Raw genomic sequence first — 22456 nt, forward strand, 5'->3', positions numbered from 1 at the left:
GTTTCACAAGGGCAATTGATAAATGGGCCTCCAAGGACAGCTATATCTGGGAGTCTCCTACAACTCCACATACTAGTTCAGCAATGTACCAGAGGACAGACCAGATACACCATGGACTTCAGAGGAATCATCAGTCTATCACTATCTCAAATTATGTCATTTTTGTTTTTCAGTAATTATTAGTAATTACTTACAATTAATAAAAATTGTGATTCTTGTGTGAGTCATAAGTGACCAGTGTTTATATCTATAAAACAAAATTGACAGCATCTGAAATTGCCCTATAACAATTCTGGGGATGAAGGGGGAAAAACTACCCACAAAATTCATTCAATAAACATGTGTGGCAGGAGTTCAAAGAGCATGCTCACAGGTACTATTTTTTGCTCAACAGGTGACATCCTTGCTGACTTCAGAAAGCAAAGAAAGATTTTATTTGTATCCCCACTGTGGACAGCTGACTTCTAGGCAATCAGGTGGTGGAGGAGAAGAAAGTCAGAAGCCTTGAAGAGGGACCTTGCCCTCATTTCTTCCAGCCTGACTCCTGGGAGTCCTTAGCAGTAGGCTCAGGTTTGCTTGTTTTGCTTGGTCCTTATTTCCCTTTTATCCATGCGCACTTCTCAACTCTCTAGAGCTCACGTGGACGATGTGAGGAGTATGTTCTCTTCTCAGATCTATCAAATATTCACTGAATGACTTTGAAAGGACCACAAGAGAACAAAACTATGTAGAAAGTGGGAGGTCTTTGCCACCCCTTATGGTATGCTCAGAGGTAATGCTTTAATTTTTAGGACTTTAGTTTGGATTCTGTCTCCAGTGAAACTAAAATGGCACTTGTGTGAGTTATAAGTGACCAGTGTTTACATTTACAAATTCAGGGATCTATAATAAAATATTACAAATAAACTCTCAGGAATAGAAAACAGAGTGTGTGCAATTTTTAATTTTTCTTTTAAATATAAACAATAATCTTCAGAATCTACAGTAGAAAAAAATAATAAGCGATAGCATAGAGTATTTCCTTATAGTGTAAAAAAATCAATACAGCCTAGAACATTTTTTATATCATTCAGGAATCAGTAATAATTTATATTTTAGAAATAAAGACAATTTCAGGAGCTAGAGATGCACTTGATGGTAGAACACCTGCCTAATATACATGTGTATTCATACACAGAAGAAGAAAAAAATTGATTTCAACAAAGGCAATGGCTTATTATTACAAGAAACATAATCATTAAATAAAAATATGTTCAGGTCATTACATGTTGAAAATACATACATATATTTTATCAAAATAACAATTATTTTCAGTTAAAGCTCATGATCCAATAAAAGTAAATTTGTACTCATCAATAAGGAAAGACTTAGAAGTTCACCATAAAATAAGTTTTATGTAATCCATCATTTGAAGTAATAAAATTCTAAAATTTTACCAAAAGATATTTATAAACAATTTTTAATTCATAAAATATGATAAGAATTGTTAACATTATCTTGTGTATGGTTTTATTTTGATTTATTTATTTTTTAACTTTTAACAGGATTTTCCATCTGGTAGACTTATTGTCATATCCCCTTCAAACACGATGCATACAAAATAAAAAATTAAAATTAAAATTAAAAAAAAAACACGATGCATACCATATTTTAAAGATTACAGGCTGCCACTGAAAGAAAAATTTTATACAGTAACTGTATAAAAAACTGTATAAAAACTGTCCTACATGAAAAATATACTTAGAAATCATGTGAATAAAGAAAAAGAAAACATGGTTCAATCTCCCATGGAAGACAATTCGGAAATATCTATTAAAATTACAAATGTACTTACCTTTTGATCCAGCAAATCCAGGTCAGAGACATTATCCTATAGAGGGATCTGCATATGTATAAGATTATACACACACACACACACACACACACACACACACACACAAGGCTAGTGATTACAATATTAGTTGGTATTATTTAACACTTAAATGTCAATAGAATTTACCAGTGAAGCCATCTGGACCTGGAATTTTCTCTATGAGAAAGATTTTTTGTTATACATTCAGTTTTCTTAATGATATATTTTCTATCTCTTTTTGTGTCCATTTTGATAAGTGCGTTTTTAAAGGGATTTGTATTTTCCACTTCAATCAAGTTATTAAACTTATTGACATAATATCGTTCCTAATATTTCAGCTTTAATTCTTTACATATCTGTAGGATCTTCAATGATTTCCCTTCTTTCATTTCTTTTTTAAATTTTTCTTAGTTGTCAATGGATATTTATTTACTTATTTATTTATTTATATGCAGTGCTGAGAATAAGTGCTCACCACTGAGCTACAACCCCTGCCTTCCCCAATTTCATTTCTGATCCCATTGATTTCATTCCCCTCTCTCTCTCTCTCTCTCTCTCTCTCTCTCTCTCTCTCTCTCTCTCTCTCTCTCTCACCTCTCTCTTTTTGGTACTGAGGATTAAACCCAGGAATGCTTAACCACTGAGCCACATCCCCAGCCCTTTTTAAAAATATTTTATTAGAGACAGGATCTTGCTGAGTTGCTAAGTGCCTCACTAAATTGCTGAAACTGGCTTTGAACTTGCTATCCTCCTGCCTCAGCCTCCTGAGCTGCTGGGGTTTACAGGCAGAGGCCACCTTGGCCAGTCAACACATCTTTCTTTTTTTATTGATTGATCTTGCTAGGAATGCTAAAGACTGAGTTGGTGCGGTGGTATTTGGAGATGGAGATTGAGAGAGAATTAGGTATAAATGCGGTCACAGGGTGAATAAAGCCCCCATGATGGGATTAGTGCCTTCATAAGAGTTTGCTCTTCTCTCTCTTTGCTATGTGAGGACACCACAAGGAGCCTACTTTCCAGAAAAGGAAAGCAAGGAGAAGGGCCCTCATCAGAACCTGATCACTCTGGAATCCTTCTGATCTGGACTTCCAGTCTCCAGAACTGAGAAAATAAATTTATGATATTTAATCTGCTCAGACTGTAGTATTTTGTTATGGCAGCCAGATCAAACTAACAAAAGGAGTGTATTGATTTTATTAATATTTTCAGAGAACTAAACTTTGACTCACTTCGGTTTTCTCTAGTTCACTGGGTTTTTTGTCTTTGTTATTTCCTAGAAAGGAACACTTACATTGTCTTTCATTTGTTCTTCATTTTAAACTCTTAAGGTGGAAATGTAGTAATCAATTTTAAACTTTTATCCTTTTTAAAAGCTATGTATTCGAAGCAAAAAAAAAAATTTCCTTTAGCAAAAATGCTTCAGAGGCATCCAAAATTCTTGATATTTGTGTTTTTATTTCCATTCATTTAAAATCCTGTGGAGCTAGGGATGTGTCTCAGTGGTAGCATGCTTGCCTAGCATGCACAAGGCCCCGGGTTCAACCCCCAGCCTAAATAAATTGCACACATAAATAAAAGTAAAATATTTAAATTTGTGATTTATTCTTCCACCCATGTATTGTTGTTATTTAATTTCTAAATATTTGGCAATTTCTAGATATACAAATATAGATTTAGTTCTGCAAAACTCAGTGTTATTTCTATTCTTTGGAATTTATTGAATTTTGCTTCACAGTTCAGCACATTTTTTTCTCATATGTACTTGAAAAGCATGTGTTTTATGCAGTGACTGCACATGGTATTCTATAAATGTAAGTGAGGTCAGGTTAATTGATAATATTGTTTAAATATTCTATACCCTTAATAATTATTGTGAACATGTTCTATCAATTACCCAGTTATTCTAACTATGAATAACTTCGGTGCCTTCACTTTTGCCTCATGTATTTTGGTACTCTGTTATTTAGTGGATACCCATTTAGGATTGATGTCTTCTTGAGGAAATGGCCCTTTTACCATTTGAAACATCTATTTAAATTCTCGTAATCTTAATTTGAATTATGTTTTGTGTGGCACAGTCACTGCTGCCTCGTTATGATTTGTTTGTACTATATATGGTTTATTTTAGTCTATGTGTCTACTTCTATTAACTATTTTTCCCTCCTGATATAGGTCTCTTTTTCCTGTTTCTTCACATGATTTGTAAATTTTTTTTTTTTTACTGAATGCTGGACATTGCACATAAAAGAATTTCCAATGGTGTTTTGCTTTTGTTTTTGTTTTGTTTTCCAGTGAATGCAAGTTCTTCTCTTTGCCAGGTGGTTGGAATTAGAATCTGGTCATTCAGATTTATTTATTTGTTTGTTTGTTTGTTTGTTGTTTGATTGGGGAATTGAACCAGGGTACATTATCCCCAGTGCTTTTTATTTTTTATTTTAAGAGACAAGGTCTCACTAAGTTGCTTAGGGTCTCACTGAATTGCTGAGACTGGCTTCAAAATTGTTATCCTCCTGCCTCGAGCTGTGGAGCTGCTGGGATTACTGGTGTATACCACCACATGCAGAAATCAGATTTCAAGAGTAAAGTTGAGCTGAGACTAATTTGAAATGTTAATTAAATTGGATGCATCTCTGATACTTAATGGAAACAAGGACATTTCAACTAACTTCACTATACATACCTTTCTATAACTTCACTGTGGAATGGCTTGCCTCTTTGATCTTGTCTGTATTTGAGTAAGAAGAAGGCTGAGAAATATATTTCACATTACTTTGGCTCTTCTTTCATTCAATTCTAACATAGTTCCAAAATTCAAGAACTTGAAATTGTCTAGTTCTCCTTTCCAGTCTTCCCTGCCTCTGCCATTTTTGCAGTAAAATTGGGAGACAGTGATTGTTGAGTTAAACAATTTATTTTTGTATTTGGGTCAAGTATTTCTTGTCAGTTTTTGTTGGTATGACAAATACAAATTTAAAATGAGAAAAAGTTTATTTTGGCTTGATTTCAAAGATTTCAGTCCGTGGTTGGCTGGCTCTGTTGGCTTTGGGTCTGTGGTGATGCAGAACATCATGGGGAGTGAGTGGTAGAGTAAAGCTGTCAGCTGATAGTAGCCAAGAAGCAGAGAGAGAGAAGGCCAGGGTTCCAATATCCCCTTCAAGTGTACATCTCTCATGACCTAAATCACCTCCACCAAGCCCAACCTCCTAACCATTCCACAAGAACCCAGCAGCTGCAGATCAGAAGGTCAACATATGAGCTTCTGGGGAACACTTAAGATTCAAACCATAACAGGTCACTTCCAAATGCCAAACAATATGGCCACTCACACTGTTATTAAAGTCTCGACTGATTTTTCCTTAAGTCTACCATCTGTTCATTTACAGAGACCTGCTTCTCTACCTTCCCACACATATAGGGTACTTCCCCCAGATATGGAAACAGCTGTGTCCAGCTCACCATCACTCCCTGTAATTCAGTTCTTCAAAGCTTACTCAGTTAAATGTGCTTTGGAATTGCCATAGAAAAGTATGATTTTCATATATCAGGTTTTTATTATTTTTAACCAAGGGAATAATAGTATTCTGCATTCTATATCCTAATGGGAAGCAGAAGCTATGTAAACAATAGCAAAAGAATGAAAACCATCCAAATATCAATCAATTATGGATTTTTAATTGTTATTATATAGTCAGGTCAAGGAAAACATGTAAAAGAATGAGGAAAGTTTTTGTTTACTTACATAAAAATATTCCCATCATAAATCAAATAAGAAAAGCAAAGTATATTTTACGTTTCATGCAAAAGGAAGAAAAAAAGTAATGAATATTTATATAGATTCAAAACATGTATAGGTTTCTACCACATTCCTACATATCAAATGAATATTCCTCCATTTATAATAGGGTTACATCCCATGGGCATACCATGATAACTTGACAATGTCATAAATCAAAAATATATTTAATGTGCCAAACATCATAGTTTAGCAACACAGCACACAATAAAGTGTCATTTGTTTCCCCTGTGATGTCTGGGCTGAGTGGGGGCTAACTAGAAGCTGCAGTTCACTGCTACCTGCCCAGAATCATGAGAAAAGATCATACCACAGGTCACTAGCCCAGGAAAAGACCCAAATGAAGAATTTGAAGTATGATTTCTACTGAATTCATTTTGCTTTCACTCCATCAAGTCAAAAAATTGTAGGTTAAATCATCGCAAGTCCAAAATCATCTGGATGTAAAAATTCTGAAAAGACAAAAACAAAATTAGTAAAAGTTGCCCAGGCAGGCCTTGAACTTACTATTGTTGTTTTGTTTTGTTTTGCTTTGTTGGGGGAGGGGAGGCAGTAGTGCTGGGGATTGAACCCAGCGACTTACATATTCTATGCAAGTGATCTACCACTGAGCTACACCCTCAGTCCCCATTATGTATGTGGATTCTTAAGGCTCAATTTTTACTTGTATAAAATGAGATTTAAAACACTTTCTTCACAGAGTTCTGCAATAAATGAACATTTGACACACTTTGAAATATCAAATCGTGGATAAATAATTAACACAGACACCATTGTATTGGATTATACTCAGAGATTCCTTCATTTATGTGTATGTGCTTTTGTGTGTCAATTATATACTCTAAACTTAGTCACTCAATTATGTTACATCCACAACAGTCTATTGTTTTTCTTTGGTAAACTGTAAGCAGGGATTGTGTCTTTTCAAAACCTATCAACCTAGTAGTCTACATACATGTTGTGCAGCATGTAAGAAAAAGTGAATGTTTCCCACTGTATAATTATTAAGAGGCTAATATCAAGATTTTGCAGATTTCCCAATACTATCTTCACCCACTGAAAGTGTATATATGGGAGCCCCATATCATCAAAATAGTCTAATATTCTAAATCCCACACCACCACTGATTCATTTCAAAGCCAGTAAAGAGATGATAAAAGCATTATGTTTATTGCCTCCTCTTTTCCAAAGCACAGTTATCTCAAGTATGCTTTTGACATAAAAATTCTCCATCTGGTTATTTACATACAATCCACTAAAATGGCTCATTCATGACAGTTGCTATTAGATACCAATGCACTATTTATATACCTTTTCAGACAAATTATTTTATTTAGTTTGTAAAATAACAATCAGATGTTATTAGTGCTTCTCAGATCAGAAAGGGGAGCCCTGGTGCAAGAAGTATAATGATAAATTGTCCTTTCCCAATCTGCAAAAAAGTTCCTAAGCAGCCCATCCACCAACACATCTCACCAGGTAGGGGCTTGCTGTGCTTGAGTTTAGACAAGGAGGCCACTCTTGGGGCTCCCATGCCTCTCCCCTTCCTAATAACATAATTTCACCTGCAGCCCAAAGTAATATATCTGCCCTGAAAATGGAATAGAACAGAGGCTTTCCAAGAGTTTTCCTAACAGCAACCTACAGCAGGAAATGCATTTTACACTGGATCCAGGACACATATAGCTAACAAACTTCTTATACAAAGCATTACTTACCCTTCCTTACAGCAACATACTCTACCTGGTGTGGTAGTGGTCACCTATAATCCATGCTACTCCAGAGGCTGAGACAGGAGGATTGCAAGTTCAGTGCTAGCCAGGGCAGCTAGCAACACTTTGTCTTAATTTTTAAAAATAAAATAAAAGGGCTGAGAATGTTGCTCCGTGGTAGAGCGCCACTGGTGTTCAATTCCCAATAATTGTGTGGGGAGGACGCAGGTGTAGCAACACATTCTGGTACTTTATTTTCTATTCTATTTTACTTCATTTTTTCAAAGCAGGAAAAATTATTATACAGCCCATTAATGAGGTCAAAAGCAGAAACTCTATAGACTAAACGATTATCCATGAAGTGTATGCACCAAACAGAGGTTCCTGGCAAGTCTTCCCAGTGCCATCTACTGTGAGCTCCAGGTATTGCAAACCCTCCCCACCCTCTCCCACCTGCCTACCCATCTCCACCCACCACCACCCCAGTCTTGGCACAGACTTTTAAAGAATTGAGATTAAATCAGAGAACACTTCTACCAAAGTGGAAATGGCTCTGAAACTAGCATTTCATGAAAAGCTGCTGTAATCTATCAAATATAACATAACCTGTAATCAATAGTCCCTTGTCAAACGTATGACTATGTTTTTTCTATAGCAGTACATCTTGTGTTTTCTCTAACTTGTTCCAAAAACTATTCAAAATAATATAAATTACAATATTGCTGTGACATAAATTAGAATATAGAAATCTCCTTTTCTCCTCTGTGAATGATGCAATATTTCTGTGTTGACAAGCCACTGTATAACTTACAGAATTTAATTTTTATATTCTATAGAAGTATATTTTTCATAGCAGTCAATCTAAGGAGTTATAGTTCTGCATTCATTTCTGACCAAAATGTGTTTTGGATGCAAATACATTTGGAAATATCTCTGTAATTTCTCCATGGTCTGCTTAAAAATCATAAAAGAGCCCACGTTCACCCAGCAAGGCTAATGCAGCAATTTTAATTTACCCAGAATATTTTATGTGTGAAATAAGAATAGAATGAAAACAACAAAATGCTTATGACTATTTGTCACAACTTAAAAGTAGCAATTTTAAATGAGACGTCTTTAATTTGAAAGTAAAGAGAACAATTAAATTAGTGAAGTCTGAAATCTTATTCTTTTTTTACCCTTTGAATATAACAATTGAATTTTCCCCCTAAATAATCTGACATTAACAATTTTCAGAAAACATAGTGAGGGTGTGATTCAATGATGCAGAGAGAAATTATTAGTGAAACAGTGTTCCCTATAATAATCACCTACAAAGATTAAAAAGGTTCACAGGAGAACCACTCCTTCATTGAAATTACATTATCATATGTAAGTTGTTATTAATTATCCAGGGATGCCAGAGGGCTCTTCAGTTTCCAACTGCTATTTTGGGAAAGGCTGAATTTTCTCTTTTTTTAACCAGTTATTAATATGATTAATATTTCATCATTAAAGTCAAGAAAAGAGGGTGTGGCCCTATAGCTAATGGATTCAACTTGCCCTAAAATTGCCAACTAGTAGGCAGGGGCTCCATGCTATTAAGTCTCTTCTCATATTGCAACATTTTCTGCCAACAGATGATTTGTGAGTCAGAAATGTAACTGATATATTTTTAATGTGCACTCAGAGCATCCTTCCCAGGGGGAATTCAGAAGGTTGCACCAACAGGCAGCAGGCAAATAATCATTCATCAAAATGTCAAGAAATATGATTTATCTAGCACTGATTTCTTGCACAACAATCAGTTCTTTCTACTGGATTTATTTTAAAACAACTGTCAAATTAAAATACAAATAGCTTTAAATGTTAGACTTTTCACCTTGTAATCTTACAAGTGCATCATTTGCAATATCTGCATAAAAGTTCAGTTCAGTCATAATGGACCAGGATTTACCTACTTGGTACTAACATATGTAAAATTAGCATTCATTTCTCTTTGATGTGACAAGGTGTGGCTGTCACAGATCCTCACTGGTTAATCATCAATAGTTACTCCACAGGTCTCTGTTCTTCCCTGACCATTGTCCATCCTATTAGTTTCATTCAAAGTCAAACTGGGAGATACCAGAGTTCTTTGCTTAAAGCCAAGCCCAAAACTATTCTGTGTCTGGTTAATCCCTACCAGTTAATGAGTTAAAGTTGAGTTGGTCAGCAGCAGGTATGTCCAGAGCTCTACTGATCTCACGAAGGAGTAGGAAGGATTGGGGTAGAGGAGAAGGGCTGACTAGTGCTGAGCTTCTCTAGGATTAAAGTGTCAAAAGATGAAAACAGGATGAGAAAATTATGGTTTATTTCCAATGCTTACATTTACCAAAGTAATACTTTTAATAGAAAAAAATGCAGCAGTATGACAGTCCTATTTACAAAATGACTACAGGATTTATTTTTTAAAATATTAATTTGTGGTGCAATCTGCTAATTGGGTACATATCTAAGTTCATTTGGAGATGATCTCAAATATCCAAACCTTTCCCTACTATTTTTCATCTTACCTCTTCTCTTTTTTTTCTCCCCTACTCTGGAACACACACATACACAAAATTTCCTGCCCTTGGAGAACTCCAAAGCTACTTAGGAAGAAAACACCAATACAAAGAAAAACAACAGAAATCATGGAAAACAGAATAAAATCAAATGTTGAATTGTAACTGAAGACTTCAGAGCCGTAGGAGTTTTGACTATAAATTCCAAAATATGGAGTGATAGTTAGCCAACAATACACAATCGTTATTCAAATTTAGAGAATCAAATCAAGGAATACAAGGGAAAGAAAGCTGAACTTGTCATTGTGATATGGGCACTAAAGCCTAAGATGAAATTTTTCATCGAGGGAAAATCAATCTGCAATCTCCAAACCATCTTTACCAGCCAGCGTCCTACACTGGCTTTTTTTCATTCTAACCCAGCCAGGACTTCAATAGATTCCTAACAACACTGACCCTAAGAGACTAAAGGGAGAGCTCACCGGCCAGCTACTCCACCCCAAGACCTCTCAACCCTAAGGTGTGTTCAGGCCAGGAAGCTGCCTACACAGGACTGGCCTAATTTCTCACAAGCTGATTCAGCACATCTCTCCAGTGGCAGGGCTTTGGGCAGCTCCTGGGGCTTTGTCTCTTCGTGAACAGACACTCCCTCTTAGACTAAGACTTAGAACTAGAAGGTGAGGTAGTAGCCACGGTACCCACGGTACTCACGTTCACCCATGCAAGAACGGCAGATGTCGGCTTACGGCCTACGGGGCTCCAGCTTTGCAAGGAAAAGTCAATACCTTCACGCAAACTATGGTAATCATGGGAAATCCATTTCTGCCTTGTCAGGATGAATCATCCTCACTTCAGGTAGAACTGACCTGAGAAAACCCTGCGTGAGAATGTGCAGCCTGCTCCTCTAAGAACTGGCTGCTCTGAAGGAATCATGAAGCAAGGAGTGGGAGGAGACTGGACAAACGTGACCTACTCCTCACATTAATTTCTCATCTGACTTCCTGTCACTAACATCTCAAGACATCAAAATGCCCAACCAAATACCCAACCCTAAGTCCTCACATTGAGGCATCAAGCTTCGCAGAGAAAGAACTAAAGTGTGCGGGACATGCTTCCCAGAAGCTTCTCCAGAAATCCTATCAGTACCCCTTCTAGCAGTATGTGTACTGGGAGGGAGGGATCGGATTGGTAGACTTCATTCTGTGCTCTTTCCTTTCTGAATAATCTGGGCAACTACCCCTCCACCCCCCGCAAAAAAAAAAAAAAAAAAAAAAAAAGTAACCTCCTTGCAATTTCCCAATTGTGGAAAGAGGATGAAGCTGTCAGGGTCCGAGCCAGAGCACCCTCTGCAGATGGCCGGACGACTCCCTCTAGGCAGGCAGCTTTGACAAAAAGAAGCAAGACTTGTCACCTCCACACACACCCATTCTTGGCTCTTGGCATACCCTTCAAAGTGATCGAATTAAATAGGTAACTCAGAGAAATACAAGTGGGGATTTAGCCAACACTGATGGCGCTCCATCTTCACTGGCCCTGAACCCAATTTCCAGAGGCCCTGAGCCCTTCTCTGTGGTTCCCCTAAGTGACAGCCTCTCATGCATTGGAATCTCAGGACTTGCAAATAAATTTTCACATCGTTGGAACGCCTGCTTAAATAATAATAAACAGAATTTCAAATGCAATAGTAGTCTTGAACTAGTAGGAGTAGAAATAACATCAACAACTACTCTTCAAACCCACCTACTCCTTCAAATGCAGGGAGCTAGGGCCTGGGGCTTTGCGTCCTCCTAGGTGGAGACGCAGAGCCTTAGCTGGCTCCTGCCTGGCCTGCCCAGGGGCTGAAGGGGAGGGAAATAGGGCATTCGTGGAGCCCTGGACTCTAGGGAAGCTCCAGAGGGTCACAAGGGGACTCCGGAGGCTTAGAGGCTTTGGTGACCTCTTGGGGTTCGGGAGCCCCAAGAAGCTTCAGGAGCCGGGGAGGCCTGGAGTGCCCCGCCCGAGGCGCTGGGGGGGGGCGGTGCGGGCGGCAAGGAGCCGCCCCCTCCGTAACTTTCTCGGTAGCTCCAGGGAAGAGGCGGAGTGTGGGGTGCGGTTAAAAGGCGGCGCTGCAGCAGACAGGTGTTGAAGACCCGCAGCGCCCGGCGCGCTCGGCTGTCCCGACTTGGAGCCAGTCGGCTGCGCTCCGGCCTGCTGCGAGCGAGCGCGGAGGCGGCCCCCGCCCAGGACTAGCCCGAGATCCGAGGGAGCGCCCCAGTAGCTGCCAGAGACCCCTCGCCGCCCGCCGGGCCCCGCCGCACGCTCTCTCCGGACGCAGGTGAGGCCGCGGGCCAGCGTACCCCGCTCACAGCTGTACGCCGGGCCCGGACCTGTGATGCCCCGGGGCGGTCTAGGCCAGGAGACTCAAAGCCGAGAGGGACTTGGGGAAGGCCGGGGAAACTAAGCCCGGATGCCCAACCGCCGAGGTCTGGGGACCCCTAGGGTCTGGCGAGGAGTTCACAGGAGCGAGTCGTGACCGCTGCCTGGGGCTGGAGGCAAGCGGCGAGAGTACTTTCTGAGCAGGAGTATCATGGGCCGAACTCGGGAAGTTGAATGGGGCTGCCTGGGCTGGGTCTGCAGTGGCGCGCTGGGGAAAGGGACGAGGTGGCACAACCCCCGACCTAGAAATCGAGTTTGGCTCGTGGTGCGCGTATCAGAGGGAAAAAGCGGGACCAGACCAACCCCAGAGCTATGGTGGCGTCTGTTGCCGATATTACCAGGGGCTAATTCCCCCCACAGTCTTCTGGCTACTTTATCTGCCACCACCAAAAGTTTTAAATTAACCAAAAGCTTTTTTTTTTTAGAAAGCAAACTCACTGTAGTTTGTTAAGCAGGAAGCCTCCACGGGAAGAAACCGACCTTTACCTCCTCGCGTTCTCTTTGCAAAGAAAGTACTAGGGTGAAGTCGGGGCGGTTACCTAGAACTCGCACCTAATACAGTTCCTGGGACGGGGCAGACCGGCTAAACATGGGTCAGGACTTTGGTTGCTTTTCTTTTTCTTTTTCTTTTTTCTTTCTTTTCTTTTCTTTTCTTTTTTTTTTTTTTTTTTTTTAACACTTCAAGAGCTTTTGCTTCCAGGAGAAGTTCTCCAACTGGAAGGAAAACTCATAGGACACTTACTCTCAGAGGAGGTGGTGTGCAGTTGAGAAATATGTCCTTTTAGGATGCTTGCATCAGTCCCTCCGTCGCCCCTTATGGAGGTGGGGAATAAGCCTGCCCAGTGAGCTTTTTCCAGATTCCTCAGAGCTAGACTTTAGGACCTGAGACTATCTTGAGATGTGTAGGACAGCCATGCCTCCATGTGCCCTTTGAGTCCATTTTAAAACTGTGTTAAGTCAGTCACAATTAAAGACACTTGTAAGAAGGTGGGGAGCTGTGTAGGGACAGGTCCTTTAGATGGACCCACCAGTTAGGTAAGGGGTGGGAAGGTAAGGGGCAAATAACTCCTTGTTCCTTTTCTGGAACTGGGTGATTCACCTAGTGAACCAACCCCTGGACTTGTGCTCTGGCAATGCTCCAAGCAATTGCAGAGTGGCCTGGGCCAGGTAGGAACCTGCATGTGACTGCCCAAGTCAGAAGGCCAGGAGAGCAGCTCTGGGGAAAATTTGTACATTAAGAACAATTTCACCCTGCTTTTTTAGTCCATCTTACCTTGTTATTCTTATCCCATTGGGGGCTCAAATTTTAATTTATTCCTCTTCTTGAAAGGGCCTTTAAAGCAGGTAGCAAGCAGTAATGTGGGTGCAATGGCATGCACCTGTAGTCTCAGCTACTTGGAAGGCTGAGGCTGAAGGGTCACTTGAGCCCAGAAGTTGGAAACCAGCCTGGTCAAGATAGCAATACTCAAAAAACAAGTAGCTATAACTTTGGTTTTAGAACAACAACAAGATAGAGGTTACTTGGAACTGTATTTTTCTCAACTGAGGGTGACTAGACTGTTCTATAGAAATGTATAGGATCTGTGTTTGATACTATAGAGGTGGGCCAAGCATAAATCCCAAATTCCCCTTCCACCTCCATAGTTTTGACCAGGTATATGGAGGCTTATTTCAATAAGTGTCCTATTTTCCCTTTAGTGAGTGCATGAAAAACTGGAAATTCTAATTCCAGGAGATGGTTTTATTAAAATCTGAATGCTGTTTCTTTCAGTGGTTTTGCTGTTGAAGGCAGTATTAGATTGAGCTGTGAGACTTTTCAAAGGACAACTGACTCACGTAAGGGCCTCTCTGACAGTCTGAATTTAAATGGGTCAGGGCTGAACCTGAACTAAATCACCATTTTTTTTCTAGTGACATTTCTTCTTTCAAAGTGAATGAGGCTAAATTTTTTTTTACCATTTCAGTATATTTCAGTCTGACTTAACTTTCTTGCCCAGGGCTCTTATGCCTCCTCTGATCAAGGTGGCATTGAATAGGTTCAGTCAGATCTTGGTGTCCCACAGCAGCAACTGTAGGTAATGAGAGACATTCAGTCTGAGCCTGCCTTGAGAGTCCAGCAGGAAACAGGATGCAACTTGCCTAAAATCAGGAGCGCAGGATGCTTTTAAGTAAGAGAAGGAGGATTCATTACAGCTTAGAAAGGGTGGAAAAGAGGTGACTCATGAGGACTGTGGAGAGGATGGGATCTTGTTTAGAAGAGAAGTTGATTGTGTCAGACAGGGTGTAGCTATGAATCAATGAAGACAGTTCATATCCTGGGATGAAATAGAAGGCCTCTGGCTCATGGAAGATTATCCATGGGCCCCTTCACACCTGCTTTCAGTAAGGAGTATGTTACCCCAGCAGATTTTGGTTCTAAACTACAACAATGATAGGCTTCATTGGACCAGCCATGGGGAACCACTGGTTGAATTTTTGGTCATTTTTCATAAAGTGTCTCTTAGAAATACTTCTAACCATAACCCATACCAACAATACTGTTGCAACACTTATCTAAACAGATACTTCGAGTACTAACCAGTCAGTCCCAATGTGACAGTGAGGCCACCAGCCTGTACACAAAAATCCATGCACAGAGCAACTTTTCTACTTGAAGAGACCATTTATTCCTACTTTTCTCCATATAGAAGAAGGAATCAAGGCCCTTGGTGAAATGTGAATTTGCAGGGGGTGTCAAATGTAAATATAACCATTTGTAATAACCATTTCACTGCTACATCCCAAGCCTATGAAAATGAACTGAAATATTTTAAGTAAAGGGGTTCTGCAGGGAAAATTGATACAACACTGGATTAGGTGGACTTCCATAAATTATATCACCTGAACTTGGCCTCTCAGCATTTAAGGTAAAGTTGGTCAAAACTAGGGCAGTTCCACTGGTACAGTCCAAAACTTGTTGCTACCAGTGGATCTAACTATTGAACCCTGAATGGCTGTGGTGGAGTTGGGAATATCCCAGGAGAATCTGTGGAAGAATCAATAGATTTGGTCAGAACTCATTTGTACCTTTAAGCTAACAAGTACTTTGCTTTGGTGTACCCCATACCCCAAATATTTATTATATGCTAAAGATTGGGTGAATTACTCAAGTGAACAAGCTACTCATTATTAGAGAACACACAGAAACTTGTTCAAGATTGTTTAGGAGCTATATATTTAATCCTGTGGCAAACCAAATTGGTTTTGCCTTCACCATTTTGGAGGAGGATAGAGTCAGTGCTCAGGAAGAGATTTAAAAGTGCTTACTTTCCCAGACCCAGAGAAATTATCCAGATTCTGTCCAGACTAGTGATCTCTATGTCATGTTCATTTTTCTTCTCCAGCACCAACCTCCCAGAGAACAGGATGGATTGGGGCACACTACAGACTATCCTGGGGGGTGTCAACAAACACTCCACCAGTATCGGTAAAATCTGGCTCACTGTCCTCTTCATTTTTCGCATCATGATCCTTGTGGTGGCTGCCAAGGAGGTATGGGGAGATGAGCAAGCTGATTTTATCTGTAACACACTCCAGCCTGGCTGCAAAAATGTTTGCTACGACCACCACTTCCCCATCTCTCACATCCGGCTTTGGGCACTGCAGCTGATCTTTGTATCCACACCAGCACTCCTGGTGGCCATGCATGTGGCCTACCGGAGACATGAGAAGAAAAGGAAGTTCATGAAGGGAGAGATGAAGAATGAATATAAGGACATTGAAGAGATCAAAACCCAGAAGGTTCGTATTGAAGGGTCCCTGTGGTGGACCTACACCAGCAGCATCTTCTTCCGGGTCATCTTCGAAGCTGTCTTCATGTATGTCTTTTACGTCATGTACAATGGCTTCTTCATGCAGCGTCTGGTGAAGTGTAACGCCTGGCCTTGTCCCAATACGGTGGACTGCTTTATTTCCAGGCCCACAGAAAAGACTGTCTTTACGGTGTTCATGATTGCAGTGTCTGGAATATGTATCCTGCTAAATGTCACAGAATTGTGTTATTTGCTCATTAGATACTGCTCAGGGAAGTCCAGAAAACCAGTTTAACACATTTGCCCAGCTGTTAGAAAAAGATTGCATGAAAGGATGAAGCAACCTGTGCTTAGCTGTCAAGGTTCAGTCACCAGCATTTCCCAAGACAAAAGATTCCCATCTTAAACGCAACCATTCAACCCCCTCCCCAGGAGGCCTCACATGAAACTCCAGATGCCTCCATGGGGCTCTCCCCTCCCAAAGCTCCAAAATAAAGCCCTAATTCTCTGCCTGTATTAATTTTTACTAAAGTTAGTTCCAGTAAGATCCTGTATTGTTAGGGCTTATTCCTGTAAGATATTTTCATATTTTAAACGAAGGATTCTGGTATTTGTTTCTTCTTCTTTGGGGACGGGAGAGAGAAGAGCCAGGTTATAAAAGAAAGGCTGAGAAAGTTCAAGTGCTTCCCTTTGAATACTTTTGCCAAGTTTCCCCCAGTTAAAGGTGAACATAGAAAATTGTGGTTCTTTTATTTGCTTTGGAAGTTTTAATCTGTAACAATGGACAAAGTTATCTAATGCTTCAAGCTCTGTTGTACTTTTTTTTTTAATGAAGACTTTAAAATAAGATAGGTTCTTTTGATGTTTTGGAAACCATTATATGTTCCTCCTATTTCAAAGTCTCAGATTGTGATATGTAAATGGTTTGTATTAGATCCTACAATTTAATTTAAAAGATGGCCTTTTGGTTATGAGTACTTTGCAGTGCTGCCAAGAGGCAGCCTGCTATATTAATAGTGATTATGTTGTGCACAACAATGTTGCAGCCTCTCTCAAGACAAACTAGAAGCTCTTTGTGATGGCCTATGATAGCAGATGGCCTCTTTTCAAAAATTTTAGTTTTGCATAAGAAGTACAGACTAGAGATACCACCAGTTGCTACTTGCAACAAGGCTGACTCAACATCTTCTCTTCCCCTCCAACATTTGCCTTCTTCATTACTGTGGTACATAGTACCCAACCTCAAAAGAACACTGATTTAAAGAGGTTGCGCCGGAATTGTTTTGCCACAGTACAATTTAATGGTGCAGAACAAAAGGGGGTTGGGAGATAGGGGGGTTTACTATTTTTAAAGAACCAATGGAAAGACTAGACTCTAAAGTCTGTTGATTAAAAATGAGTTTTTTTCTACTTTGAATATTTGTTTGCTGTTCTCTTCAGCATCCATTTTTTTAAGTGAAAATAGAATAGGCCTTTGTAGAAATAGAAACTAGGGTTTAGATCAATATGTAATAGTTTAATAGGACAAATTGAATCCTGATATTACCATTATGCTTGACATTTCCAAAAAACAATAATCGACATACTTCAATGAGGGGAAACATTTTCCTGTTGGCAAAAAATAGTAATGTAAGACCATTTTGTAATAATAAATAGCTTTCATTACTTGCTTGTTACTGAAATACTTTTGTAAAGTCTCAAATAGCTATTTTGCATAAGTATATTCATATTTTATATTTGATAACACCTCATGAGTATATTAACAGGTTATATCTACCCACTGTTCTGGGATTCTTCTGCTTCAGTTAAAGCAAAACCTCTGTGACTAAAAAAAAATATTGGTAAGAAAGGAAGAAAAAGATTATTTCTGTCCAAACTCATGCCATTTCTCACAGATTTTGACTAACACCATCCTAAGAAGGATACAATGTGAAGATTAGAAAAAGCTTAGAGAATACTAAACTGGGGTTAGTTATGTGGTCAGTTTGGCTCCTAGATGAATCACAGGACTTAAAATTTTTAAAATATTCTTCATATATAGAATTCAAATTAAAAAAAATTAAACTGTCCTTCCTGAAGAAAGCTGGCTGAGGCATGAAAAAAAAAAGTTCTTCTAAGGTACCTTTTCCATGGAAATTTATTTCTCTCTAGTAGTATGTAACCAAAGCTGGCTTATGAAACTGCTTTGTGTTTCTTGGTGGTCATACCAAGGAAATACACCTGCCAGACCAGCCTGTCTGAGCATGACTGACTGTATGTATGCAGCTGTCTCCAGATGGCCACCAATGCCTATGTCCTTCGAGGTACAAGCTTTCTGTCCAAGGCCTCAAAGCATTTCACACATCAATAATTGAGTATTTTATAGAGTGCCATACATTTTAAAAATGAATTCAAAAGGATAAAAAGAAGCCACTTCCCACCAAGGTATTAGAAAAGAGGTACATAATCCCTACCTACTTTCCAAAGTGCCCTGCACATAGGCTGTTAAAATAACTCACAACTTTTTAAATAGCTAGTTTCACTCCTACAAACTATGAAGATTATTACTCTCAAGGTATTAAAAGACAGAGCCCAAGTCATTACAGACCACTACTGCCCATTTTAAAGAACCGATAAAAAGGTCTGGACATATGTCTGAAAATTAAAGTTTGAACTCTGAAAGCAATAATTCCAAATCTGTATTTGTATCTCAAATCAATGAGTAGCAATTTGTATGGGGAAGAAAAAAAAAACCTGTTTAGAAGGGTGTCCTGCCAGCTGAGCCCTCCGTGTGTATGAGCTCTGGTGGTTTATGAGCAGTGAGTACAGCCAAGTGACCAATTTTACCTGCATGAGATTCATTAACAAACTAGAGAACAATTGTCAAACAATTCTTCATAGATGTGCACTTTCAAAAGACAGGCCACAGCTGGTGTGAGTGGATCAGGTCTACTCAGAGGACCAATGGTGTGTTCTGTGAAGGTCCGTGGCCTGAGCTGCCCTAGTCACTGTCCCTAACCAAGTCATCCACCAGAAAGCAGCCAGCAAATTCCGAGAGGCTAGAAGTGTAGATGGGAGCTCACTCACTCTAACCTCAATTTCCTTATCCTACAGTGGGCTTCCTGAATACCTCCCAAATTTAGTGGCAGTCAAATGAGAAAACTTATGTAAAATCTCTTCACCTGGGATGGCACTAAGTAAGATATATTGTCATCTCTTTTCCACTTGATAAATCCCAAGCTGGAGAAATGATGGATGATTTTTTAGATAGGAAGGACTCTAACAAAGTTTGATCACCTGGAAGCTTGAAAAAATACACATTTACACAAAGTCTGAAAAAAAAAAAGTATGAGGCAGGGGTAAGAGAGACCAGCCACATCAGCATTGGGTAGCATAGCTGAGTGCAGATACAGCAGCAGAAAAAAAGATAAGGTGATGACAGCTATGTTAGTCCATAATTCAAGAAACTCAACATTGTAACAAAGAAAGGTATTGATTTGCTGGTCAAAGTCTCTACCTTTCATATGTATCACCAAATACTTTACATCTATTACCTCCTTGTTCATCCCCACAGCAGCACTAAAGTGTTAGGCTATTAGGCTTACTTCAACGGAATGGATCGAGAAGATGCAGCTCAACAGACAACATATCAAGTCCAAAAGCCAACAGCAGCCCATCCTACCACACAAAGGAGATGGATTGGACCTGTTGGTCCAATAGGAGTCCTTCCCCAGCCCATCTTTCCTAATGTTGATAAGATTCAGGAGACAATTTCAACTTCATGAGACATTTTATTCCATTCCTACATATTGTTAATGATTCATTTCCTTAGGTGATACATATTGCACACCAACTAAGTGCCAGGAAATATTAGGTACTGGGACTATAACTTTGAACAAAACAAAAGCTCAGCTTTCTTGATGAAGGAGGCAAACTGTAAAAAAAATCCCTGCAGATACTATCTGCTATTGGAAAGTGATAGAGAAAAATAAGACCATGGAAGGGAAACAGGAAGTGCCTGGGCACCCCAAAAATGCTACTTAAGGTAGGCTGATCAGGGAAGGTCTCTCTGTTGACACCTACAGGAACTGGATAACAAGCAACATAAATATCTTAGGAAAACATCCTAGTGAAAGAGGAAGGTCAGGACATCACAGTGTGGCTTGATGGGAGGAAATGAGACCAAACAAGAAGGCAGTTGGGTCAGATTTGGTGTGCAGGCCACTGTGAGGACTTAAAATTGCAAGACTCTTTCCCATGTTATGCCCAAATCTGCCTCCTTACTGCACCTGTTCTGTAGCATTTGTTCTGCCCTCTCTTGGTAGACCAGAAATAAGTCTACTTTCTACTCCAACACCCTGAAAATGGATGAGAATAGAGCCAAATTCAATCTTGACTTTATTCTCTATTTACACAGCTTCACATTCCCCAATTAGATATTTATTTACTTATGCAACATTAAGCTACTGCTGTGTACTGCCCTAGTAGGTAAAGACTGCCTTAAGCTTCCCTAAGAAAGAATGAAGAGCATTCTCTGATTGTCAAGCTGTAGTGACTGCCAGAAGATTCCTCCTCATGGCAGGAAATACACACTTTATGGTAGCACCATGGAATCACTGTTATGGATACATTGGGTAATTTCCATTTATCATTTTAACAGCTTTGTCAACTTTGCTCAGTTTAAAACAAAAAGGCAACAATGTAACTTGTATAATTATAGACAATATATAATTTCATTTTAAATAATACAGAAACATACAAAATCAAAAGGGAAATTCAGAGCCAGGTGGTGGTGTGCACCTGTAATTCCAGCAAGTCAGAAGACTGAGGCAGGAGGATCACAAATTGGAGATCAGCCTGGGCAACTGGGTGAGACTATGTCTTAAAATTAAAAAAATTTTTAAAAAGAATTGGAGATGTAAAACACCCTGGGTTCAATCCCTAGTACTAGAAAATAAAAGGAGAAGGGGAGAATTCAGTCTCATTTCACTCTCCTATCCAGTAATCTCAGTATCCACATCTCAATGTATATATTTCATATTTTTTTCCATATAATTATACAAACAGACTGTCCCCCAACCAACCATGGTTCAATTTAGGATTTTAAAACTTTCTAATGTGTAAAAGCAGTACACATATAGTAGAAATAATACCTTGAATTTTTAACTTAGATCTTTTCCTGGGTTTGAGCACCATGAGGGCAGATCCTCTCTCAATGCTGGGCAGTGACAGCAACAGAGACCACATCCTAATTCCCCATCACCCCCGCAAAAGCTCCATGAACACCAGAGAAAATAACCAACACTCTATGGTATGCTATGTTGCTAAGCTATGTTTGTAGGTTGATGGATTAAATGAATTTTCAACTTAAAATACTTTCAACTTACAGTGGGGTTATAGTATGTAATCCCATCAGAAGTAAAGGGACCTCTTTACTTATATACATATACACAAAAGCATACATAATGATTTTGGTTGGCACTTCCTATATCATTTTTCTCCGTGATATTTTCCTATTTAGTAATGTGCCTTGGAAATCTTTCAAGATCAGTATATATAAATATTTATTCTTTCAACAATGTACATTGTCCCATAGAATGACAGAGTTGTGTTATTTAACCATCTCCTTGTTCAGGAACAGTTATGCCATTTCCAACTTTTCATAAAACTGCCCTTCCACCCCCTATCAAAACATATTTTCCCTTTGCAGTTAAATACATTTTTCTAACCTACATTCAGGGCTGTCCATTTTCCATGTTAAGCCTCATCTTACTGGTTTTGGCTCATCTTCCTGGTTCTGGCTCATCCTTCTGGTTCATCCAGATCTTTTTGAATCGTGTCTTCAGTTTATTAGCAGTTCCATCCAACTTTACGGCATCTGTCAGTTTAATGAGCGTGCTTTCTCTGTGGTCACTTAAGCCAATAAAAATGTTGAATGTGGAATGCCACCAAAGATTTCTTTCTAGCTCCACATGAGTTCATTTACCAAAGAGATTCAAGATTGAAGTTTTAAGAATAAATGTACTAAGCCACATTTAGTTTGCAAGTTCCCACCATGACAGTAAGACTTTGTCAAGTGTTTTGCAAAAACAAAAAATTATCTAAGCGTGTCTACCATTTCATCAATCATTTTCAAAATACATTTAACAAGATCTTCATATGAGCAGAGCATTATTCTAGGCCTCTAGGACACAAAGATGGATTTGAAAGGAGATCAGAATGCAGGTGACAGATGCATATAAAGTGGGTACTTTACAAAACATTACAGTTTGTGGCAAGCTGGAAATGAAAGGTGCAACAAAGCCTACAAGAGGTCAGGACATTGAAATGGTTATTTTGATTTTCTTGAAGGTCCCAGGAACAACTTCATGAAAATTAAATCACAAAAG

The 22456-nt window shown here is 39.3% G+C and overlaps 1 protein-coding gene across 1 annotated transcript; it reads left to right on the top strand.

Annotated features, from left to right (window-relative positions):
- Positions 1–11922: 11922 nt before the first annotated feature.
- Positions 11923–16383, top strand: GJB2 (gap junction protein beta 2; the record flags this gene model as incomplete). Its single annotated transcript, XM_081309199.1, has 2 exons — positions 11923–12196; positions 15681–16383. The coding sequence occupies exon 2, from the start codon at positions 15703–15705 to the stop codon at positions 16381–16383; it is 681 nt and encodes a 226-aa protein (XP_081165325.1). The 5' UTR covers positions 11923–12196; positions 15681–15702.
- Between the last annotated feature and the right edge of the window lie 6073 nt (positions 16384–22456).

This window comes from Spermophilus citellus, assembly GCF_964194105.1.
Source record: "Spermophilus citellus genome assembly, chromosome: 1".
Lineage (NCBI taxonomy): Eukaryota > Metazoa > Chordata > Mammalia > Rodentia > Sciuridae > Spermophilus > Spermophilus citellus.